The sequence below is a fragment of the Podarcis muralis genome, chromosome 15 (genome assembly GCF_964188315.1).
Source record: "Podarcis muralis chromosome 15, rPodMur119.hap1.1, whole genome shotgun sequence".
Classification (NCBI taxonomy): domain Eukaryota; kingdom Metazoa; phylum Chordata; class Lepidosauria; order Squamata; family Lacertidae; genus Podarcis; species Podarcis muralis.
The window spans coordinates 38004656-38030964 of NC_135669.1; the positions used below are offsets into that span (position 1 = coordinate 38004656).

At 44.9% G+C, this 26309-nt stretch overlaps 1 protein-coding gene across 1 annotated transcript; it reads right to left on the bottom strand.

The window, feature by feature from the left end:
• Positions 1–2174: 2174 nt before the first annotated feature.
• Positions 2175–5325, bottom strand: CCDC182 (coiled-coil domain containing 182). The gene has a single exon (XM_077919686.1). The coding sequence runs from the start codon at positions 3483–3485 to the stop codon at positions 2871–2873; it is 615 nt and encodes a 204-aa protein (XP_077775812.1). The 5' UTR covers positions 3486–5325; the 3' UTR covers positions 2175–2870.
• Positions 5326–26309: the final 20984 nt, after the last annotated feature.

The window sequence follows — 26309 nt, forward strand, 5'->3', positions numbered from 1 at the left end:
GTAGATATAGGTACGTTCATCCCCCTTTTTTCTACTGGTACTCCTGTACCATTAAACAGAGCCTGGGATGCAGAAATTAAACAAGTGAAGCTATTCATGCCATGGTTAGATCAATGGTGGGGAAAGCTTCCAACTTGAAGTTCTGCATGTATGCTTAGAACTAAGTCTCAGTGTAATGAAGAAGATGTACTCCTCAAGATAAAGCAGCATCCATCAACTTATGTCTTGCATATCAGCCTGCTGCTTAAGCAACAGTAGAGCTCGTGAAAAGAAGTTGCCAATCTTGCTACATCTAGAAAGATGTAGGACTGCAGCCTAATAAGGCTTAGGGCTGAAAGATCTCAAGGACCACATGAACTTGGGACCCAAGTACTTAAAAGAGAGCCTTCCTCAATACCAACCATCTCAGATACTACAATTGACAGGTAAGGCCTTGTTGGTGCCTGGCTGGCACTGACCCATAACAGGGCCTTTTCAGTGTTGGTTCCTCAGTTCTGGAATGCCCTCCTTAGTGAGGTGTGCCGGTCTCCATCTTAACTTTTAGGGAGAATTGGAAAACATTCCCGTTTACCCAGGCATTTGGCAGCTGAATGATACTGTTCCTAGCAACCCCAAGATCACTGGATGGAAGTATGTTTCTAACTGCTTTTAGATGGTTTTAACTGTAAATGTTTTTAGAATGTTTTGACTGTTTTATAATGTTTTTGCTTTGTTTTCATTTTTAAAGTGTGCCTCTGTCTGCCATCCTAGGCTCCTTCTAGAGGAAGGGCAGGATATAAATTCAATAAATAAGCGTAACTTGCCCAGGTAACAAGAGTTTCCTACAGGGCGCTTCTGTAGCTCCCTGTGCTATCAACAGAAAGGCAGGGTGCTGCCAATCTGGACCCACCTAAGCCTGCAGAACCATCAACTACAGCAAATTTTAGCAAACAGTAGAGCTGCCATGATTGGGCCAAAATGGAAGGAAAAAAAATACAGTTCCATGCCACTTTTATGTAAGTTGCCTGGAACTTTCTTCCGACTCTCAGTAATAGTCATGTGAGACCTTGGCATTTTGGACAGTGATAAGATTAAAAGATAACATCATACCAGCAGCATAAATAGAGAGCCATTTTTCTTTTGAAAGCAATGCTATGGGATGGGATGACAAGAACAACATCACAATGGCAGTAGAATTATAAATGCTTTTGGAATGTTTGTAAAGGGTGTGCTGGAAAAGCAGGAGCCCCAGACGAGTTATGCCAGTCAATATCTTACGGGGTTCCCCTACATAAATAATGAAATTGACGTAAAGATGGGAAATTCCACCCTCCTGGCCCTGTTTGCTGGTCAATATAAGATGTGTTCAAATAATCCTTTGTTCTCTTTCGACCTGCTGTCTATACAATTCTGCTTGGCCAGCTTTCACCCAGCTGAAGGCTACAAGATCCTGGCCTGCAGTCACAGATGGGTAGCTGTGAACTTCATTCTCAAATACTGAGATGCTACAAAACTTAGGAATTCTGTGTCACAACTAGATGGGCTGGAGGAGGCCAAATGGTCAACTAGAACAGGAAAAAACAAGCAGAGTGATTCCTTTGTCTATGCAGTTCTAATGCTATTCTTAACGCCATTCTGAAACTACGTTTTCCAAAGATACTGTGTTGCTATATATTACATTGATTTAAACCACTTTGTGTTCTCCCAAATTCAAAATACTGTACCATTAGCTTCCATGTGAAGATAATGATAATGAAGAATTACAACCAATTCCTTGTAAACGTAGAGATTTTATTGCAATCAAGTAGTATAGATGCTTTGCTACATTAATGAAAAATAAACCAATCTATATGTTTCAGTTACAGTCTGGAGCCTGTAGTCTTTTATCACTGATCATGGTTCACATCCACACAAACATTTAAAGCACATATCTTCCGCCAAAGAATCCTGGGAACTGCAGTCTATTGCCCACAGAGCTACTATTTCCAGCCTCCCTAGACTAAAGTTTCCCTTGGGAGAAGAAACGAGCTTTAAATGTGTTGGCATGGGTTTGACCATGCTTTTTTCTAGGTCTCAGTTCCTAATGAGCAATTTTGAACCCTGATTAGAGGACCCATTAACGCTATTGTATTGGCTGGGAATTGGCAGGGTAAAGACTAACACTGATTACCACGGTATATTTAACAGGTGTGAGATGGAATAGGGTCTTTCTTTCTGGGGCATTCTGCCCCTGCAAGTCTCTCCCCATGGAAGCTTGCCTGGTGCCATCTCTGTTATCTCCCTGGCACCAGCTGAATAATTTTATTCACCCAGGCTTTTCAGAATGTTTAGTATGTTGCAATCTTACGCTGTATTAATGTTTCTTAAATAGCATTTCATTCATCCTGCTCCCAAGAAGAGAGGATACATTTCCCAAAAGCAGTATATAAATGCTTAAAATAAACAACCTACGGTATTTCTTGCATCAGCTAGAACAGGGGTAGGCAACCTAAGGCCCATGGGCCAGATACAGCCCAATCGCCTTCTCAATCCAGCCCACGGACAGTCCGGAAATCAGCGTGTTTTTACATGAGTAGAATGTGTCCTTTTATTTAAAATGCATCTCTGGGTTATTTGTGGGGCATAGGAATTCATTCTTTCCCCCCAAAAAATATAGTCTGGCCCACCACATGGTCTGAGGGATGGCGGACCAGCCCACGGCTGAAAAAGGTTGCTGACCCCTGCACTAGAATCTCTCTCTTTGCCCCATTAAAACAATAAATAAACTGGGGAACAAATAATTAGTTTATTACCTCCAAAGTTCACAAGATTACTCAGGTTTGCTAGAAAGCATGGAGCATTAGGATGCACAGTGTCTATGTGTTATTATGATTACATATCCTCATTTTGTTTCATTCCCATCCCAGTCCTTCATAACTCCCTGTTGACGTTTGGTCCTCTGACCCAAGTTCGAGGGCAAGACTTCTGTTTCCTCTCTCACGGATTGCAAATTGCAACTGCGCTGGGATTCTCCAATCTTTGGTCCATTTCTGGACCATTTCCTCCAGCCAGGTCCACTTCTTGAAAAACATGTTTTCCATTATAACACATCTTTTGCGTAGATCATTCTCCCTGGGCAGCAGGAAGGACAGGACTTTGCTCCGTGCTGTGCCTTTGTCCTCTTCTACCCTCAACCTCTGCTCCACATTGTGGATTCTGGTTTCGAGCCTGGCCACCAGTTCTGTCAAGTAACCAAGGATGCCCTCCAGCTTCACCAAGGTGCCCGTGACTTTGTCCTGGAAGTTCTTCATGTCCTCCTGAGTGTTCTTCAGGTCATGGCACAATTTCCCCAAATCCAGGGCATATTGGGTGCAAACGGCAGAAGTCATGGTGGAGAGGAGGCAGGCGGAGATGCTTTGAGTGGGGCCAGTCAAGACTGTCTTACCAGATGGAGACTCTGAAGAGTGTTCTCGGGACTGTCGCCCTGACTCCATCCCAACAAGCTCAAAGCTTCTCCAGGTTTCCATCTAGGTCTTAAAGGTAGTTCAAGGGCAGGGGAAATGAAGCTTCGCAGGTCCTGCAATCCCCATGGCTCCTCCTGAAGTCATCCTTGCTAGGCCAATTGTAGGTCATAAGTGGGCTTGAGCTATGAGATTGTGACCTCAGAGTCAAATCAGCAAATGGCAGAGTTGGTTGCATGGCATATGCCAGGCCTGCTGCTTAAATAAAATTGCACAGCACAACCTGACTTTGTCAAACCATACTTGTCCAACTGATCATGTGCAGCTATTTTCTAATCTTATTTTGAGAGTTGTGGAGGTTTATTTCTTACAGGTTGCTGGCCTATTAATTGTTTTTATTTCAGTTTCTACTCCTGATCAGCAAGAATGAGAGCACTACAATAGGCTTGCTATCGTGCTGTAAAGAGGGAACTTTCTTCTATAATTCAGGAGTAGATATCATGGTGCTCTTAAAATATTTTGGACTACAATTCCCATCAGCCCCAGACAGCAATGGCTAGTGGTCAGGGAGGATGAGATTTGTAGTGCAGAAACAGCTGAACGATGCTATATTGATCATCCCTAGTCAGACAATCGCTTTTGGCAGCTGATGGCTACTAGCTACCATGCATTTATTTACAAACATTTATATATTTCCCTTCCTCAAAACTGACTCCAGGGCTATTAACGTTTTTGAAAGTACTCATATATTAAACTGGAGTGGGGGAACCAAGCCAACAGAAAAACAGAGCAGCCAATATTTCATATACTGTATATCTCACTTATTTAGGTGGGGCCTTACAGTAATAATTTTTTGGGGGAAATCCTTTCGTGTATCAAGGAAAGCAGTCACCTTGCCAGAGAAACCTTGGGGAAAAAAGCACCTGTATTGAGGAGCCTAGCATGCAAAATTATTTAATTGCTTTAGTCAAGTTAAAAGCCTGACAGTTTAATCGGCTAAAATAATTTCAATAATTTGACAGCACGATCATTCTTCCCTTCTTAAAAGACATCCCGGCGGCCAAGCCCAAAATGGGAAATGCCTAGAAGTTTTGCCCACCCACATATTAAGCCCTCCACACGTACCCAGCCCCGTATAACTTAGCTAAAGGTTCTCCTCAGAATATCTGTGACTACTGTGTCCTCCTTAATTTTAAAGGTCCCAGGAGAGATAAAGTCTTGTTCTCCCGAGGAGGCTATTTGGCAGCCTAATTCTTCTCCCCGCCATGAATTTCACAAGGCTATAAGCCGAAATGCTTCTTCTTTAGTTTCATCCCATTAGTCCTCCTAATACCCCTGTGGATTGGGCTAAGCAATTCTTCTGCCTTGTTGGTGGGAGAAATGATCAGAGTGTTGAGTTTTTGCTTCTGCCTGAAAAGGCTTTAATCCCCACAGCTCCATTCTCTGTGAGAGTCAGTCCTTGGCATTTTCAAAAAGTGAACAATGTTATAACTCCCCACCCCCACCCCCCGTCTCACACAGCAACATCCAAAACTTCTCCACAACTCGATGGATCTGGGTAGCTACTTTAAGGACATGTTGGCAATGGGGGATAAAGCCACCACAAAGACTTCTGGGAAAGAAAATGTCATCCAGCTATGAGGAAGTTAAGGCCGGGAGCCAGAACCACTGCCACTCCTCCTAGCCTTGCAGGGACTGTCAGATTTGTTACAGATATTATGTAAGGTTCACTCTGGAGCCTTTCTGGATAAAGAGGAGAGTGGGTGGAGGTTTAAATAAATAAACAACAACTAAAATAGGTTTAGAAGCCCTCTGCACATAGTGCCACATTTACACGAATCTAATGCACCATCAAATCTAATGCACACCTCAATTTTCAAAACCTTATAAACAAAAAAAGAGATATTTGCTGCCGAATGCAAATGTGCCATCAAATCTAATGCACACCCTAATTTTCGTGATGTAATTTGGCCAAAAAAGGATCACATTACATTCGGGTAAATACAGTATTTTGAAACCAAAAGCGTGACTAAATATTTCTGAGGAAAGTTTCGCTCTTGGGCAGGGGTTGTTGTGTTTCTTTCTGTTAAAGTGTAAGGTCCTAAATATAGCATCCCGATGGCAACAGCCCTATAAAACCGAAAATGTCCCCTCCCCATGGATCAGCGTATCCATTAGGCTGAGCAAATATTTTCCTGTTCTGTCCTTGTAATTCTATTTTGATTGATCCTTCTACACGCTAAGGGGAAAGTGAGAATGGGGCTCACGCCTGGCCAAAATGCCAAGAGGTAAAAAATGTACGTGTTTGCTCACTGCGCTGGGCATGGAATGCTTTTACCTCTGCCGGGGGTGGAATTTTAGACTGCAGAGACCTGGGTTCAAATCATCAGTATTGGATTCCCCAGTTCTTCTGAAGGTCACAAGTAGAAATCCAGTGGCCTACTGGCCACACAAATAAGGGCTTGAAGCTCACCTATTTTTACTGGCTATTTTAGGCTACATCCATACCATACTTGTAATGCACTATTGTTCCACTTTAAACTGTCATGTTGTTGTTGTTTAGTCGTGTCCGACTCTTCGTGACCCCATGGACCAGAGCACGCCAGGCACTTCTGTCCTCCACTGCCTCCCGCAGTTTGATCAAATTCATGCTGGTAGCTTCAAGAACACCATCCAACCATTTCATCCTCTGTCGTCCCCTTCTCCTTGTGCCCTCCATCTTTCCCAGCATCAGTGTGTTCTCCAGGGAGTCTTCTCTTCTCATGAGGTGGCCAAAGTACTGGAGCCTCAGCTTCACGATCTGTCCTTCCAGTGAGCACTCAGGGCTGATTTCCTTAAGAATGGATGCGTTTGATCTTCTTGCAGTCCATGGGACTCTCAAGAGTCTCCTCCATGTCATGGCTTCCCCCAAAGAATCCTGGGAACTGTAGTTAGTTAAGGGCGCTGCAAGTTGTGAGGAGACCCCCATTCTCCTCCCAGAGCTACAATCCTGCAAGTCATTAACCAACCCCTCTTCCCAGGAAACTCTGGGAATTACAGCTCTGTGAGGGGAATAGGGGGTCTCTCTTAGCATCTCTCAGCACCCTTAACAAACTACAGCTCCCAGAACTCTTTGGGACCACCTACGACTATTTAAGTGGTACAAGAGGACTTTAATTCTACAGAGCAGAAATGGCCTTAACTTGCTGCTGTGAAATGACTGGGAATCAGAAATCTTTGGTGCAAGTAGCCCAGAAAGCTATTTGCAGATCAGCAGATCCTACCTAATCTATCTTCTGACTGCCTCTGATGTAGACTGTGGCTGAAAATCCTAATTGTTTCTTAGGAGGACGGTAAACAGGGTGGTACTTCTTCCAGATGAATTAAGCCAGGTAAGAACGGTGTGATCTTGTAAACAGAGACACACGGCGAGTTCAGCTGGAAACCTTTTATACTGACCCAGCTGGAATTCCATCAGGAACGAGGGCAGAAGGTGAAATCAGAAATATAACAAGTTGATAAACTATCTTCTCTCTGTGTTCCATCTCATCTCCAACATGCTGTGTGTATGTGTGTGTCTTAAGAAAAACCCATGCCAAGGATTTCCATCCAACCAACCTCATTTTTTGGTAACATTTTTATTTCAGATTACTGCCCCATAGCTGGAGAGAGGACAACTTTATTAGACGTGAGCGACACAGCTGTCTCTTGATATGGGGGTGGGGGGAGTTGCGCTTCTTGACAGTTATAGATATTCCTCTGTGAGATACGGCAGAATATTTGGGGGGGGGGGCGGAAATGAAAAAGATTATATAAAGAAGTTCATACTGAGCAATTTCTAGTAAAGAGTCAAAGAACCATATAATTCAACATTTATATAGACAAGGCTTTGAGGGAGCTGTTAGAAAACATTAAAAACAGACTGGAGAGTTGTTAAGGGTTGTTTTTTCTTGGTCTAGATCAGTGTTTTTCAAACTTTCCAAATAGGGAATGTTTTCTACACTGAAGTGGTTAGAATGCAGGACTAGGACCTAGGAGTAAAGGTAAAGGTAAAGGTACCCCTGCCCGTACGGGCCAGTCGTGTCCGACTCTAGGGTTGTGCGCTCATCTCACTTAAGAGGCCGGGAGCCAGCGCTGTCCGGAGACACTTCCGGGTCACGTGGCCAGCGTGACGAAGCTGCTCTGGCGAGCCAGCACCAGCGCAGCACACGGAAACGCCGTTTACCTTCCCGCTATATAAAGTGGTACCTATTTATCTACTTGCACTTAGGGGTGCTTTCGAACTGCTAGGTGGGCAGGAGCTGGGACCGAAAGACGGGAGCTCACCCCGCCGCGGGGATTCAAACCGCCAACCATACGATCGGCAAGTCCTAGGCACTGAGGTTTTACCCACAGCGCCACCTAGGAGACAAGGGTTCAAATCTGCACTCAGCCATGAAGCCCACTGGGGCTACTTCTCAGCCTAACCTACCTTACAGGGTTGCCATGAGGAGAAGTGTGTATATACATCACTTTGTGCTCCTTAGATAAAAGGATGGATATAAATGTACTAAGAAATAATAACAATAAACTGTGCAAATCTAGCCTGTGCACACATCATACATTTAAAGTACATTTAAAGCACATAGCTCCCCCCAAAGTATCCTGAGAACTCTAGTTCACAAACCAGAGAGCTGCAATTTTCAGCACCCTTAAACTACAGCTCCCAGGATGCTTTGGAGAAGCCATGTGCTTTAAATGTGCCTGAAATCCATGGTGTGTACACAGCTCCAAAAGTTCTGGTCTGTGCTTGAACCCCTCCTGTAAAACAGTGACAGTCTGGAGGCCCCCCGCTTAGCTTCCACGCTAAGGTTACCTCTCATAAACTGCTGCCAAAAGAGAAAGGAAAAAGAAAAGCCTCCTGACTTTTATTGTCTTCCCATAATTGCTGCTTATTTTACATTTCTGCATTTGCCAAGCCGTCCTGCCAGACGAGACAGCAGGTCACAAATTTTGCAATTTGTCTTGTCAAGAGAGGCAAATAACGTCTTTCTGCACGCGCCGAGAAGCTGGGCGGTGTTATCTTCACCCAAACGCTCCATTTTCATGTTTCTTTCCCTCCCAGCCCCCCATTTTCTTAGGCTTAAAATAAAGCAGAAAATATGAATAGAACAGAAGACAATCCTTTATTCCTTCTGATTAATTAATACTGAAATGGGGAAGGAGAAGTAGTAAAAGAAGAAGAATGAGGGGAGGGAACTATCCCCCCCAAGGCACAGAGCGGTGGAAAAAAATACCTGTGTAATTTCTAAGGTGTTCCTGCTGCGACAGTGCTCAGCGGCCCCTGTGACTTTCCCCCCAATGTCATTTGTCATAATTTGACACTGATAAAGAGTTTCTCTAGAGCCGTGTCTCTTCAAGGCAGTGAACATATCCATATCAAAGCCACTTGTGTTGTCCTTTTTTGGAAACCATTTTACTCTTGGCCTAGTTTTCCTTTAGATTCTCAAACTGGTATTTGCCTTTATGCCCCCACCCTAAAACTTAGTCTCCCCCCCCCCCACACCTTCTTGCATGCACACTCTCACACAAAACTCCACTTTCCTTCTATAACTGATCATAATTTCCCCACCGTCAATCATCAAACAGACTTTGAAGGGTGGGGGAAATCTGAAGAGGGGTGACCAAACCAGTATGTGTGCTTCCCCTTCAGATTTAATATTGATGTTCATCAGTCCAGGAGGAATAAAGGTAAAAGTAAAGGGACCCCTGACCATTAGGTCCAGTCATGACCGACTCTCGGGTTGCGGAGCTCATTTCGCTTTATTGGCCGAGGGAGCATGACTAAGCCACTTCTGGCGAACCAGAGCAGTTCACGGAAACGCCGTTTACCTTCCCGCCGGAGCGGTACCTATTTATCTACTTGCACTTTGATGTGCTTTCGAACTGCTAGGTTGGCAAGAGCAGGGACCGAGCAACGGGAGCTCACCCCGTCGCAGGGATTCGAACCGCCGACCTTCTGATCGGCAAGTGCTAGGCTCTGTGGTTTAACCCACAGTGCCACCCGTGTCCCATTAATATAGTGAATATGTCTTTGTGGGAGCCACGGTGGCATTTGGAACTGATGGGTGCTCCTTGTTATTATTATCATTATTTGCAAACTTCTTAACTAATGTTATTTGGAGACCAAAGAAATAAAGTATAAGGGAAACAAAGAAAGTAGCAAGCCTTAGAAGCAAGCAGACATAGTGCTCTGTGTGCTAATTTTAATCTTGGAAATGCAGGCAAAAAGAAGCCAGTGCAACCTCTATACACCAGCATTGGTAAGGAGCTGGGTGGCTGGCCCCTGGTAGAAAGACACAGCGCAGTACTGTGACGGCAAAGGAGCATCACATGCAACAAACCTGTGTTGCTGCTGTGCAGGGGTGCACAAATGTCTGTGCCGAAATGTCCACCGCCAAGCACAATGTGTTTTCAGTACTAGAGACCGAGCTGGATTTCGCAGTGGGAACCCTGTTTGCTGGGATGCCTTCTCATCATTTGGAGCCTAAGCTTCAGACCAAACTAAATGGAGCTCTCCAGGATACCTTAGTAGGGGGCGAGTGGAGGGAAAGAGGAAGAAGAAAGAGATGACGACGTGACTGTACCAAAACATTCTGCTCTGATTAACCATCCTCTCCTCTGTCAGGCAATCCTGGAAGCCAGCTGTCTTGACTAGAAAACAACAGCAGATAAGAGTCAAAGTAGAATCCTTTTTTTTGGGGGGGGGAGGTGTAAGCCTTTCTGTAGCCCGGAGCGCCTATACCATTACACCAAGTAACATCATGTCGAACTACCTTGCAGCTCAGCAGAAGCCAATGGCCCTCCTATCAGGTTGTCAAGAGTGAATTATGTGGTCTCTGATACAAAAACACACACACACAAAACGTCCACGTTTCAGGGCTATTTGGCAGAGCCCTGGTTTCACAGCTCAAGTTGCATCTGCTAAATTTGCTCGTGAATTGCAATCTCAGAATGCAGCTCTCAATATCAGGAGTATTCTGCATGACGTTTGGAGGGCTGTGATTATAGGCATTGCATTTTACTCCCACCTTTCCTCCTAGGAGTTCAGGGTGATGCATATGGTTCGTTCTCTCTCTCTCTCTCTCTCTCTCTCTCTCTCTCTCTCTCTCTCTCTCTGTGTGTGTGTGTGTGTGTGTGTGTGTGTGTGTGTTTTATCTATCCTAACTATCCTGTGAAGTAGATTAGGCCAAGAGATAGTGACAGGCTCAAGGCCACCCAGTGAACTTCGCGGCCATAAAGGATTCCAACCTAGGTCTCCAAATACATAGTCCGAGGCTATAACCATTACACTACACTGCCTCTCACAACACTCACAAACACACACAGCAGTACCATTAAGGCTAGTTTCAGGACATCAGTCTGGACCACCACAACCTGGAGGTCATAAATAACAGCCAGGAGCAGGTGATGGGGTGGCACAACAAACAGGCATGCCATCTCTTGGAAGTTTGTTATTTTATACCAAGTCTCCGTCTGAATACATTTCAACCTAAAGGTGTGCTCCAAGTAAGGATTCATTTAACTAAGGTTAACGTCTGCAGCTGTTGTGTACTTTAAATGTACAGTGGTACCTCGGGTTAAGTACTTAATTCGTTCCGGAGGTCCGTACTTAACCTGAAACTGTTCTTAACCTGAAGCACCACTTTAGCTAATGGGGCCTCCTGCTGCTGCTGCGCCGCCGGAGCCGATTTCTGTTCTCATCCTGAAGCAAAGTTCTTAACCTGAAGCACTATTTCTGGGTTAGCGGAGTCTGTAACCTGAAGCGTATGTAACCTGAAGCGTATGTAACCTGAAGCGTATGTAACCTGAAGCGTATGTAACCCGAGGTACCACTGTATGGTGTAGATGTGCCCCCAAATGCTACTCTGAGACTAAAACACTACTTTGAAACTTCATATATCTGCATCTTATAGGCCTTCAAGGTGTGATTGTTCCTTTTCCTGTGAAACAATCCAGATTACCACTGAAAAACCAATACTGCAAATCAGAAGAATAAGCCATGCCAAGCAATCTTGGCTGCTGGGCTTGCTTGCTTGCTCTACATACGACTTAGAAAAGAGCAGACGGGCGTGTATGTGATCTTCGGCTGTGTTGTCATTGGGGTTAGATTTGTTGCTGCTTTTCTGTTTGCACTGGCAATTTAATAAGGGCTTAGTTTTTTTAAAAAAATAATAATAATTAAAGGCCTTTCACGGTTAAAAATAACGCAGACAGGGCAGATAAAGATACCAGTTAATTAGCACCACGTCACGATTGTAGCTTCCAATATTCCCCAGCCATATGGTCAACTCGATGTACTTCCATATAGCACAGCAGATCCAACAAAGGCTTCATTACCAGACATCAAGTTGAAGAAGCCTCCGGTTATGTGCAAATCAGGAGTGAAACCTCTTATTTCAGAACATTCCTGAGGTCGTGCAATGCTGAACAGCTGTTTGGAAGCTGCCAGGCGACCTTCAGAGAAATAAGCATCTCTCCTTGTCAATATCACAGGGACTAGGATTGCCAGAGTTTTCACTATGATAGCAAACTAGCTACTGCCAGCTCCTCAGATTGTACTCGCTGACCTCCCGCAAGTCCCCCGCAACTGGGATCGCTAAGCATCTGCTTGTATCATGCTAGGGTTTTATTTTATTTTTAATCTGCAACTCTCCTAATTAATAGATCTCTGAGCACTTTGTTGAAGCAAATTCAAAGCAAACCCTTTACAGCAAAAATCTCGACGTTTTGTTTTGTTTTCACACAGTACCAGTGACCACAAGTAGCATCTGGGGATGGCATTAGAGGGCTAGAAATAGATTTTTCTGAGTGACCGTGTTCATCTGCTGACAGCAGTAATCTGTGAGAGGGATGTCGTGTTCTCAAGCAAGTGACTCGTGATACCACATAAATCCGTAAGGACAAAAATTAGGCGGGGGGGAATCTGCAACTACGTGGACCTTAGGCTCTGTTCATCCTCAGATTCTCAGGGTGTCTAGTAAACATGCTCAGCGAATTCACTAAAATGCTCTCCTACCCACACAATGTGTGTGTGTTTAAAAAAATCATTACTACCAGGAGAGCTCAGTTGGTAGAACATGACACTCTTAATTTCAGGGTTGTGGGTTCAAGGCATAAATTGGGCAAAGGCCTCCTGCATTACAGGAGGACTAGATGACTAGATGACCCTTGTGGTCCCTTCCAGCTTTGATTCTATGATGTCTCAGGGCGTATACACAACATTGTAAAATGCATGTAAAATGTAAAACAGCATTTTGGCACCTGAGACGAACCACAAAATGCTGCTGCCGTCCCCTGGAACAAGGGAGTGAAGATGTTGGTCAGGAGCAAGGCTCAAGCAAGGCTTTCTCCTCTCACTGCCTCCACATTTAACTCATGGGATTTCAACAAGCTAGCTTTCAACCGCATACGGTTGAAATTGCACGTTAAATGTGTGTAAGATGTCCACATTTTTAAACACTCCTTGGGGACACAGCTATTGGTGCAGAGCTCTTCCTACACTTCAGAATTTACCATTACAGCACTGAGGAGCATCTCTCAAGGCTGCCATCTCATTGTCCCTAGGTAGGAGTGCAAGTCACTTGTCACACTGCCTAGCATAGGAGACTGCTCCATCTCTGCAAAGATAAAGGTTTTGCACAAAGCCAGCTACTGTAAAAAGCCAGGTAAACTCCTGGAGATCAGCAAGAGCAGTGAAACTGCTTGTAGCTCCTTCCGCCTTGCCTTCTATGCATTGCCTAACAAGCCAGCAAATGACTCATCCCCAGACCTGAAGCTCTATTTGCAATTCAAAAAGATAAAAGGGAGAGGGGAAAGTCACAGCAGGGAGTTCACAAGCACCTTCTGCATTAGAGGACCTGTGTCAGCGTTCCCCCCCCCCAGTGGCCCTTTGTAGAATTGGGGGTGGGGTGGAAGGGCTGCAAAAACCAGTATCAGAGGACGGTATTTTTGGTATTAAATGGGCTAATAGTTCTGCAGCTGCAAGCACCATGGAAAAACTCCCTTTACTGAGCAAGATTTTAAATTCTTGCTTTACACAGCTAAGCTGGATCAAACTATGGTTAAAAACAACAATGCAAATTATTTCCTTAGAAACTGTGTGTGTGTGTGTGTGTGTGTGTGTGTGTGTGTGAGAGAGAGAGAGAGAGAGAGAGAGAGAGAGAGAGAGAGAGAGAGAGAATATGAATATGAGAGAGATGGGGATTCAGCAGTTCAGAAACCTACCCATTTCAACTTAGACCATCAGTATCTGCACTGCCTGACAATTTTTATTTTATATTGACTGAGAACATTTGACTGCAGCCAGAAGACAGAATGAAAGAAAACATCCTGCAACAAAGTTTGCCACATCCTAAGGCTAAATGAAATCAGCTGACCAGCCTCATCCCACACTAGAGATTGGGGGGGGGGATTTGGTTCAGTTCACATTTAAAGTTGAACATACCCACTTTGCACTTTCTGACGCAACATAGGAACTAAAATGGTCAGACAATGCAACTTGTCCTTCTCTGAATTTTGCCATGCAGTTCTCCAGCCAAATAGTACAGTGGTACCTCGGGTTTACTTAATTCGTTCCGGAGGTCCGGACTTAACCTGAAACTGTTCTTAACCTGAAGCACCACTTTAGCTAATGGGGCCTCCTGCTGCTGCTGCGCCGCCGGAGCACGATTTCTGTTCTTATCCTGAAGCAAAGTTCTTAACCTGAAGCACTATTTCTGGGTTAGCAGAGTCTGTAACCTGAAGCGTATGTAACCCGAGGTATCACTGTATATGCAAAAAGGCAAAATTAATGTAAAGTCCCATAGGTGTAGCCGGGGGGGGGAGTGGGGGGCATCTCCCCCACACCTAAATCATGTAAATCAATAAAAAAACTGTTCTGCCCCCCCCCTGAATCCTACCTCCCCTCCTCCCAAATCCTGGTTATACCCATGTAAAGCCCTATGTAGGTTGGAGCCAGAATACCAGAAATATAATATCACCCCTTACATAACCAATCAATCACTGTGCTTTGCAGAAGAGGGGGCCTTCTGCAGATACTAGCTTATCAGGAGGTTCATCCCATACAATATAGGAATTGGTCCTTTGGTGTTCTGGCACCTGCCCTTCAGAATTCCCTCCCCTCAAATATCAGACAAGGGCCATCTTGGTTGTCCTTGCAGCAGGAAGAACCTGTTTCAACAAGGCTTCTAAGCAGAAATCTTTCTCAGTCTACATCTGCACTGGAATTTCTTTAAAGACTTTTAAAAATATGTTACTGTGTTATCACTTGTTGTTTGCTGCTCTGAGCTCCTTTGGGAGCAGGGGCAGGATAGACATGTAATAATTAAAAAAAATGAATTACTGAAAAATACAAACAAAAATGCATTATATTAGGAAATATTGCTTTACAATATTTGGGATATTGGGGAAAATTCACATTCATATGCTGAATTTTCATGAGGACTTAAAAACACAGTGCAAACTGATGGGGAAACATGGAAAAAATAGGGAAAATGGTAGAGGGACTTACGGTAAGTATTATTTATATCTGCCTGATGTTCATCAGCTGGCGCAAGATAGATCATCTAGGCTAGGATGTTTTCAAATATTAAAGTGGTATATAACTGTTTTAAATAAAAAAAAATGAACCTTGTTACTGTAAAAACTGCATAGAATTATTAAATCAAATCGAAGAGCTCAACCACTTAGGGAATTCCATGGCAGCATAGGACCAAACCACCCTGCACTTTCCACAACTAGCTTTTACTACAAAACTGCACAACTATGGTTTTTGGAGCTTGACTCCACGTGGTAATAGGTTTTGTTTGGACTAAATGCAGTTTAGGGCATTTTCAGACCGGCTCTGACTTGTCCTTAACATCATGGTTACTTGCAGGGCAGTCCCATTCCAGATAATGGCAAGTGAATTTAGGAGCCTGGAGTAGATGCGTGTCAAAAACAGGGCGGTGGCGGTGGAGTCCATCTCCTTATTGAAAAAAAGGCCACCTTTTTGGAACAGGCGCAGTCAAGTCCATGTCTCGGTAAAGGGACTGGCAAAGTAGCTATTGATTTTTGTGAGAAAGGGACTGCCGCCTGCCAGAGTGCCATTTCCGATACACAAAAGGGTGTCGGGCGCAAATCTCAAGTTGTCAGCCTGAGAGAATTCACCAGCGACTATCGCCCTTCTCTTCCCCATGTTTCCTGGGGAAGAGGGAAGGGTCTAAGGTCACATAAAATGTCATTAATCATTCTTCCCAGATGCCAAGGTCCTCATTGGACAGTTCTATTAATCAGGGGGCTATCAAAAGTACAGCTTGCTTTAGGTCTCCATTGTACGGCTCTGCCGCCTATCATAGAGGAGATAATCTTATCAGCAACAAGGGTGGGGGGGTTGCCCATTGAGTCGCACGAGAGTGGAAGAATGGGATTTCTTTTCTTTCCGTTATTTATTTATTTATCCTCCCGCCTCAGAGGATGAGCTGTTTCTTGTCTTGTCAAACCTGCGGCCTTTTCTTTCAGGAATCAGCTTTCAGAATCCAATTTGTCAAGCCGGACAATCATTTGAGAATCCAGGTTCCTTTTTTAAAAGTGTTGGGGGGGGGAGACTTGGTGACTTTTATTTATTTATTTATTCTTAAAGGCAGGTGGTTTTTAAAAGGTGGCTCAAAAGGGATTTGGAAACAGGCTGAGTGGACCACAACATCAATTAATCTTCGGAGAGCAGAGGCTTTGTGAAGATGGAGTGTCAAAAGGCAAGTTGCTGGGTTTTAGGAGATGGAGAATATCAATGTTTCCCATCATTTTTTCCTCTCTCTCTCTCTCTCTCTCTCTTTTTTTTTCTATCCCCCTCCAATGGAGCAAAAAGGGATATTCATCTTAGTTGATGCATCAACTGAGGTAAAAGAAAGCCAATAATGGGTGCCCATGACTTTATTCTTTCAGAGGCGAAAAGTCTGAGGTAAATTTATCCATTGTGCTTTAAGGAAGGAAAAACAGGAGGGCTACCAGAGAGTTATTTGGCAACATGGCTACAATATTACACACTGTGGACCAGGTAGTTCCCACAATTTTTCCTCTACCATGAAGTTATCATTGTTGGATTCTTTATTCAAAATATGTTATGCCCCGTCTTTCCTTTTTTTTACAAAATGCTCAAGTTGTTTAATAGCCTTTTTAAAACAGCAGCAGCAATAAAAAGTTACTAGGTAGCATTAAGATGAGCAGCTGCTGTGCTCCGTCTTAGCAGGCCTATCTTATATAGGCGGACACACATGGCGGCAACAAAATGTTGCAGTGTGGAATGTTCCTGTTCCCAATCTAACCACTATTTAAGCTTTGTGTAAGCAAATCAGGATGAGTGTTCAACAAACTAGATGTGTGAAGGTACAAGGCAAGGTAAAGACCCCTGGACAGTTAAGTCCAGTCAAAGGCAACTATGGGGTGCGGCACTCATTTCGCTTCAGGCAGAGGGAGCTGGCGATTGTCCACAGACAGTTTTCTGGGTCATGTGACCAGCATGACTTCTGGCGCAATGGGACACTGTGATGAGTGCCAGAGTGCACAGAAATGCCGTTTATCTTCCTGCCGCAGCTGTACTTATCTACTTGCACTGGCATGCTTTCAAACTGCTAGGTTGGCAGAAGCTGGGACAGAGCAATGGGAGCTCACCCCGTCTCGTGGATTCGAACCGCCAACCTTCCGATCGGCAAGCCCAATAGGCTCAGTGGTTTAGGCAGGAGCACCACCCACGTCCCTAAAGGAACCTTAAATGAAAGCTGACAATCCAGGAATGGGGTTGAAACATCCCTAAGGGGACCTAGCCAACCCCTCTCCCCTAATAGGCACTTAATGTAAAGAAAATATTGAACAAGTGTTCCAGATTTGAGTGATGCCAAGGACCCTTTGATTTCCACATTGGTGCTTCATCCGCCTATTCCACTGAGGCTGCAAAGCCTCACCTGATGCCACACGGCACAAATCTCTGTCTCTTCCTCTTCTCTTCTCCCTTCAGAAAAGCACAGCACAGTACCTGCCCCCCCGCCCGCCCGCCCGACCCAAGATCCTTCTCGCCGATTGCTCATGTTGCAACCACTTAACCGGAATATCCTTGAGATATCTTGTTAGCTCAGTTACGGGAGAAGGAGCGAGGCTGGCGAAGAAAGGCTGGCTTGTAGATTCCTAGGCTACTTTATGAAACCTGACAATCCAACTATCTCTATTACATGCTTTTTTTATTTAGCAGCTGTATGCACAGTGGGGCTTGGTGGGAAGGTGTGGGGGGAGCGGGGGGAGCGGGGGAGAAAGACAAACTAGATTGCTTTTGTAAGGCCTGCAAAGAGACCAGGAAGCCTACAGTGGGAAGGGTCAAATTCCAAGCTTACCAAATAGAATGAAGGGTATGGTAAATGGAGTGTTTCACTGGGCACATATACAGTCACCTGAAAAAGCAACTACCATATTTTTCACTCTATAGGACGCACCCGACCATAAGACGCAACTTGTTTTAGAGGGGGAGAGGAAGGGAAAAAAAATCTTCCCCTCTCTGCTCAGCGCCCCTTCAGCGAAGTGGCAGGAGAAACGGAGCCCCTTCCATTTCTCCTCCTGCTTCGCTGAAGGGGCGCTGCGCAGCTCTCCCTCTCTGCTGAAGCCAGGAGAGTCTTGCTCTCCTGGCTTCAGCAAAAGGAACCCGAAGCCTCCGGAGCGCAGCAGGACCTCCCGCTGCGCTCCGGAGGCTTCAGGCGGCTATCCCTGAAGCCTTCAGAGCGCAGCGCTCCCTCTGTGCTTCGGAGGCTTCGCGTTGCTATCGCTGAAGCCAAGGAGCCTGCATTCGCTCCATAGGATGCACACACATTTCCCCTTAATTTTTGGAGGGGGAACAATTCCATACCATTCCTCACTTTCTAATCCACACAGGAAGGTCAAGGCATTGGAAGCCTCAGGTTAGGGGGTGCCTCCAGACTGCCACTAATTTGAGGGAGGGGCTCAAGTATATAATAATCTAATGGAAAGTTTGATTTGTGTAATTACAGAGGATTAAAACATTGTCACCAGGATGCAACAACAACAAATTAAACAAGCTTTTTGCAGTTAGGAAAGTGATGATGAAAAGAACTAAAAAGTGCAGAGTGAATGAATGTTGAATGGGAAGATGTGTAAACACCCAGTAAAAAAAAACAGGATGAGTGCTCACAGAAACAGGTCATCTGGAAACAACCCATTCGTTTAGAAAAGAAGTATGCAAATTTACTACTACAAATAGCAGCAGCAATATCACTTTACATTGTAGAAAAGTGGTTTAATTTCAATCCAGATGTGCAAATACAAACTGCGGTGGTATGTAATTGCAAACTTTGGTCACATCTCCATCATACATTTAAAGCACTTTTATACCACAAACAGCCATGGCTTTCCCCAAAGAATCCTGGGAACTGTAGTTTGTTATGGGAATATCTCTGAGAGGTCTCCTAACTATTCTCAGCGCCTTTAAAAAACCGCCGTTTGTAGGTTTCCGTTCTCCACTGGTGTTCCCCAGAACTGCTTCCCTCTGTGGAGCCACTCATAGCATCCTTTGGTTCCTACTCATCATTACATTGCCTCTACTCAGACACCTGCTCACCTGTCTACATTCTTTGTGGCCTGATCTTCGGAAGGAACGTTGACCCACAAAAAAGGCTCCTAGTGATGGCTGGTACTCACTGCGACTGATGAGGAAGCAGTCAGGAAGCCTAACAGTAGGTGAAGCCGGAGCCAATGACAGACAGAGCCAACTAAATCTACTTTTGTCCCCATCCTTGTTCTGCAAGGGCATCAGTGAGAAAAAGGAGGAAGAAGCTGGTGGCTACCCTTTGGACTGGTTGTAAATAAGAAGGCAGGAAGGTGGGTGGGGGTTAGCTGAGAGCAGATGGAGGCTGGGGGACGGCGCCCCCTTGTCCCTGATGCTAGCCCCATTTAGACTCGGCAAACAGAAATCTCATTCAGCAGCAAGCCCAAGAATATCAGCACACACACACACACGATAACCTCCTAGCTTATCATGGCGGCAATGTTCCTAGAAGCTGGAGCCATCAGGAGACCTGCTGGCAACCCAAAGGAAAAAAGAAAGGGACAAGATGTAGAAAAGGCCTGATGGGATGTGACTGGCCCAGAGCCCTGGGATTGGAAAGCAACGAAATGGGAAGCGACCGGCAAGGCAACCGGACAATGAGAAAAGCGTTTGTGATTTTTTGCCGTGAAAACGGGCAGTTAAAGATCATTGGAATGGACAAGGCAATCTTCCGACAGGCTGGAGGCGTGATTGCCTCCAACGTGATGGAAGCAAGCAGGAAAAAACACACAAGGCGGTGCTTAATAGCATCCAATTTCCAATAACTTACTTGGACTCTAAACTTGCTGGGGGCAAAGATTCCCGCCCCAGATATATATATTTGATTTTTCCATGTATACTTCTAACAATATATCTTTAACAATTTTTGATATTTCCACCCTCCTCCCCTGGACTTCCCTCATACTCCCGTTTTGCTTTATTTCCATATTGTGCGTATTGTTTCCCCAAAATTTTCCCAGTACATATACAGTGGTACCTCAGGTTAAGAACTTAATTCGTTCCGGAGGTCCGTTCTTAACCTGAAACTGTTCTTAACCTGAAGCACCACTTTACCTAATGGGGCCTCCCACTGCTGCCACGCCACCGCTGCACGATTTCTGTTCTCATCCTGAAGCAAAGTTCTTAACCCAAGGTACTATTTCTGGGTTAGTGGAGTCTGTAACCTGAAGCGTCTGTAACCCGAGGTACCACTATAGTCGTATTTTTTGTTGTATACAGTTGTGATTGTTTACTCAAACCCGGCCAGTGAGTCCATTTCTTTATGTTGCCTCTTCATATATGTTGTAAATTGTTCCCATTCTCTTTTGAAGTCTTTGTTGTCCTTTTCATGTAATTTTTCCATTAGTTTTGCCAGTTCTGCATATTTCATAGGTTTCCCTTGCCATTGTTCCTTCGTTGGTATTTTTTCCAACAAGTTTGTGCTAATATAATTCTTGCCGCTGTTGTTGCATACATAAATAATTTCCAATTTTCTTTTTTTACATCTTGGTCTAAAATTCCTAGGAGGAATGCTTCTGGTTTCTTAACAAAAGTGTTTTTAAACATTTTTTTTTCCAATTAATTATATATCATTTCCCAATAATTTCTAATCTTTTTGCATTCCCACCACATATGATAGAATGTACCATCTTTTTCTTTACATTTCCAACAAGTTTTAGATCCCTTTTTATACATTTTGACCACTTTCGCTGGTGTTATATACCATCTATACATCATTTTCATATAATTCTCCCTCAGTAAGATACAATGCCCCGTCATGGATCACTGCCTTGCCATGGCGAAGGGGCTTGAATAACTCAGAGAAGCTATGAGCTATGCCGTGCAGGGCCACCCAAGATGGACAGGTCATAGTGGAGAGTTTTGACCAAACGTAATCCACCTGGAGCAGGAACTGGCAAGCCACTCCAGTATCCCTGCCAAGGAAACTCCATGGACAAAGACAACAGGCATATAACAGTTGGAAAGCTTTAAAAATAAACAGTACCATGGACTGCAAGAAGATCAAACGTATCCATTCTTAAGGAAATCAGCCCTGAGTGCTCACTGGAAGGACAGATCGTGAAGCTGAGGCTCCAATACTTTGGCCACCTCATGAGAAGAGAAGACTCCCTGGAAAAGACCCTGATGCTGGGAAAGATGGAGGGCACAAGGAGAAGGGGACGACAGAGGACAAGATGGTTGGACTGTGTTCTTGAAGCTACAAACATGAGTCTGACCAAACTGCGGGAGGCAGTGGAAGACAGGAGTGCCTGGCGTGTTCTGGTCCATGGGGTCACGAAGAGTCGGACACGACTAAACGACTAAACAACAAGATACAATCTGTATTCACCTTCCACATCTTTCCCCAATCTTCAAATTGTATATTATGACCTAAATCCTGAGCCCACTTTATTTGTGCTGACTTTACCATTTCATTTAACATTTCCCCATAAAGTAGGAGATTGTACGTTTTTTAAAGTACAGTGGTACCTCAGGTTACAGACGCTTCAGGTTACAGACGCTTCAAGAATGGAATGGAAACAGGGGGTTCTCACTAACCAAATTCTACTCAAATTAGTTTCATGGAAATAAATGGGCAGAAGATAGTCATGTCCATTATTTTCAATGGATCTACTCAAGGAACAATTAGGGATGTTGGAGAATTCCAATGATAACAGAAACCTTAGCAGAAATTGCCCATGTTCACTTATTTGTCCGATGTCCAGAACAGAAATCAACCCAGTGAATACGAGTGGTATTCACTGTTGCTGTTACTTTCAGTCTGTAAATGCTACAAGTTTATGTTCATCCATCCCCCATCTGCATTACTAATGAGATGGCATAAATTACTGACAACATAATTAATTACAGAAGTGATGTAATATCGCAACAGCAGACAGTGAGACAAATAATGTAGTTTTTGGCACAAGACAAATTGAGGTGGAATGGAAACAGTGCTGCGTGAAGCAAATATAGGGCAGACCAGAAAAGGATGCTTACTTGCATCCTTAAATATGACTCACATTGGCTACAGTGCAGAATACTGAATGTCTAATTTTGCAAGGAAAATATGTTGTTGGCATCCATCTGCATTGAGACACAATGGAGTGCACCTCTGGGGGTGAAGCCAAACCGCTGCGTCAGCAGAACCAAAGTGATCTCCCCAGGGAAAGAGGAGGGAGGAGAAAGAGATTGGAAGCCCAAAGTAACCCATCTAATAGGATTTACACCCAAGTAAGTGTGTCTATAGGGATGCGGGTGGCGCTGTGGTCTAAACCACAGAGCCTAGGGTTTGCCGATCAGAAGTTCAGCGGTTTGAATCCCCGCGACGGGGTGAGCTCCCGTTGCTCGGTCCCTGCTCCTGCCTACCTAGCAGTTCGAAAGCACGTCAAGTGCAAGTAGATAAATAGGTACCGCTCCGGCGGGAAGGTAAACGGCGTTTCCGTGCGCTGCTCTGGTTCGCCAGAAGTGGCTTAGTCATGCTGGCCACATGACCCGGAAGCTGTCTGCGGACAAACGCCGGCTCCCTTGGCCTATAGAGCGAGATGAGCGCCGCAACCCCAGAGTCGGCCGCGACTGGACCTAATAGTCAGGGGTACCTTTACCTTTACCTTAAGTGTGTCTATAGATAACAGTTTTAAGGAGTTTCCAGATAGGGGATTAATATTGCAAATGAGTTTTTTTGAGGAAAGGGTAAATCTAGATTAAATTAGGAAATCTGGCATTCTGATACTCACAGTTTGATGCTGGTATTTTGATTGCAGTAGCACCGGAGCACAGGAAGCTTCCTTATACCACGTCAAACAACTGGTCCATCTAGCTCAATGCTGTCAAGACTGATCAGCAGTGGCCTTCCAGGGTTTCAGAGAGGACCTTCTGCACGGAAAATGGATGCTCTACCACCGGGCAAGTGTCTCTGAGAAAAACAAAGGGAGAAAACTGAAGTTTGAAGGCGAGATGGAGCCAGAGCCAGAGTTTGGAGTGACCCAACATGGGAGTGATGGACTTTGGCTGCCTGTTGAGAGTGTTCCCTTTGCCCTTGCCCATATAGTGTCCTCCAGATGTGGTTGGAGGGCTGCTCCCATCATCCCTGCCACTGGCAATACTGCCTGGGGCTGATGGGAGCTGTAGTCTACCAACATATGCAGGGTACTACATTGGCTGCTCCTGGCTTAGGACCAGCCAGTATATTTGTAAATAGACACAAGCATTACAGAATGCCAATATGCTTCCAAAGGAAACAAACTCAGGTAAGAGCTGCAGCCTTCTCACCAAATAAAGTGGGGTGGTCTTAATAATATCTATGTAAACACTTAGAGGAAGGCATAGCAGATGTGGGGGAGCAGCAAAGATGGAAATATGTTTGTAATTATAATGGAAATTTCAGGGATTCTGTCATTTTACTTCATAGAATGGCCTCACTTCCATTTCAATTTTTCTTCCATTCTATTAGCTTTACAATATTCTGTCTGGCTAGGGTGATAGATTGATTTAAGGATCAGCTTGTTGGGGAAATCAGGGCTTGGAACGGCTCGCGCCTGTGGCCTAACTTCTCTATCTTTTTAAATATTTCAGTTCCTGGAGATCTTTATTTCCCATTTCGATTTCCTGTAGCACACTAAATTTATCTTAGTCAGTTCGTCAAGTTGTCCTCCTCCTCCTCCTCTCCTCCTCCTCCTTATCTCCACTTCCCCCTGTACGACCGGAAAAAAACACCTACACTATCTCTGCTGCCAATAAACTCAACCGGTGGTAATCCGCAGATTATTTTGATAGGACAGCATTCAAGGCGAAGGCAAAAACTTTGAAGTGGAGGACTCATCCTGGTCTCTGGGCACATTGCCCAAAGCCCAGCAGACCCTTGCTTTGAGGATAAATGGATTTTTGCTGCCCGCTGATGGATGCATGGAGCCAGGATGGGACATTGGTCTATCAATCCCAGTATGGCATTCTCCGACTGGAAGCAGCACTGCAATGTCCGAGGCATAGGGACAAAATGGTAATGCATGCACTTTGCTTGACAAATCAATGCTCCCAGGAAGGTTGCTATGTTCATAACCTGTACCTTGAAGGTGTGTGCATCATAGCTTAACAGTAGAGATCTGTACGCAGAAAGTATCAAGTTCTATTCGCAGCATGTGGAGGGGGAAAAGGAGTCTAGCAGATCAAAGAGTGGCACTTGATAGCCATCCTCTGCCGCCCGCTAAGTGCCACTGGACTCCATTCCTACCCTGAAGTATCCGGGTGCTATTAGTTGTCTCCCATGTTACAGAGGTTCAACTAGAACCATACTTTTAGTGTCGCTGGTCCCATGCTGTGGAATGCTCTTCCAGCAGAGATTCACCAGGCACCCCTTGCTTTTGACTTTCACTTAAGTTGCGTTTTTTTATCAGTCAGTCACCTTAACCATAGAATCAAAGAACTGTAGAGTTAGAAGGGACGCCATGGTCATCTAGCCCAACCCCCTGCAATAAAGGAATCGCAGCGAAAGAATTCCTGAAAGAGGTGGATCTGGCACCTTCACTATACAGTTTTCATCATATGGGGGAAGACAAACCTCTTTACCTGGGCCTTTGAGACCTGAGAAGTATACATTTAGGACCTATTCTGTAATTTGTTTTTAGCTTTGTTATTTTAAATTGTTGTCACCCACCCTGGGAACCTAGGGTGAAGGGCAGGTAATAAATCATCGCCGTAAAATGTTGCACACGCCGTCTTCCCTAATTCACATTAATAGTGTTGCTAAGAAAATAGCCAAGGTCATGTGGGAGGGACAGACACGTATGCACACAAGAGAAAGTTGGCGCATCTTTCGGCTTTTTTTACAAGCCACCAGAGAATGAAACCTGCATAACATTATATATGTCAACCTCTCTTCCGAAGTACGCAGCCCTGACACAAACTCAGCACCATTCCTTTGCCAGGTACCTGCAAAAAGTCTCTATTACAAAGGCATTTGCCTCCTGGAGATGCTCTCACAAGCAGAGTCAAGCTAGTGTGGAACTGTGAAGTTCGTTCTCTCTCTCCCCCTTTGTTTACGGTCAGGTAATCTGTCTCTCAGTACATTTCAGCCTAGCAAGAGGCACCCAGCACATCTCTCTGTAAAAGTCTGCCTTCATCCCACATGCATCCTCTTTCACTGCGCTCAGGGATGATACTCACTGATGACACAGAAAGATTATTTCACATTTTGCATCAAATGACCGTTCGAGAGATGACTATAATATAATCTCTTTCCTAGGAGCTCGTGATCCAGGCTTTGCCCTTGAACACTGTCTTAGAATGTTGTAAAAAGTAGCAAAGCTCTGCCCCTCTGGATCAATTGCATCATATATATTCCTTCTCTGGGCAATCTGTACTTGGCAAGGGAGGGGCGCATTGCCGGGTGCAATGGAACAACACCCTCCATTTGCCTTCAATGCTCCTTTAGGAAAACTGGGCAGATGTGAGCCCCCAAGGAGAGGACAAGGAAATAGGCAGAGGTGACAGGGTAAGGAAGAGGTGGTGGGGCCCACTCAAAGTGGGGACACCCCCACCAAGCTACCTTGGCAAAACCTGGAGCCAGAATTGTGGGTAGCACTAGAGTGACATACAGACTTTTCTAGCTAATGGAAATGGAATGGAATGGGCAGTTCCCTAGTGGTACAGACCAGGTTGGGGGGGGACGACCTGTGATACTTCCCATGTCACTGAACTCAAACTCCCATCAGCCCCAGCTAGAAAACCCAGTGGTCAGCACTAGGGGCTGGTTCACTGGGGCACTGCCCCACCAACCTCAGTCTGCCTCCACCTTACCATCTTCTTGTCGTTAGCTCTGACTTTACCTACGGGTTGTGCTCCCTACCTTCTGCCCTGCCAATCCCAATGAGCATCAGACACCGCTGGGGGTCAAGGATAATGCAATTTCCGGTCCAGCAACATCCAGACAATCATAGATTACTCACTCTTCGGAAGGACACAGTGCAGCTCACAATTTTCTTCTTTATGCTTTTACTCATGGGTGTAGCCGGGGGGGGGGGGCAGGGAAGGGCAGCCCCCCCCAAAAAAATACATAGCAAACTCAGATTCTGCCCCCCTAACCAAAGGCCTGCCCCTCCAAAAAATATCCTGGTTATGCCCATGCATTTACTTTTCATTTTTTTCTGGGCTTGGCCTCATTCTGCTCTCATTCTGCCCCAGCAACTGAATTTATGAACAAGGTGGATCTGATTGCTCTGGGGCTCAAAGCCTCCAGAGACACGGCATTTTCTCTCGAGGCTTGCCATGACACCCAGCCTCCCAAGAGTTGGCCGGTGCTTATGCTTTTT

Bases quoted from the DNA above. Each gene is read 5' to 3' on its own strand.
- CCDC182 (XM_077919686.1), bottom strand. From the start codon at position 3,485: ATGGAAACCTGGAGAAGCTTTGAGCTTGTTGGGATGGAGTCAGGGCGA.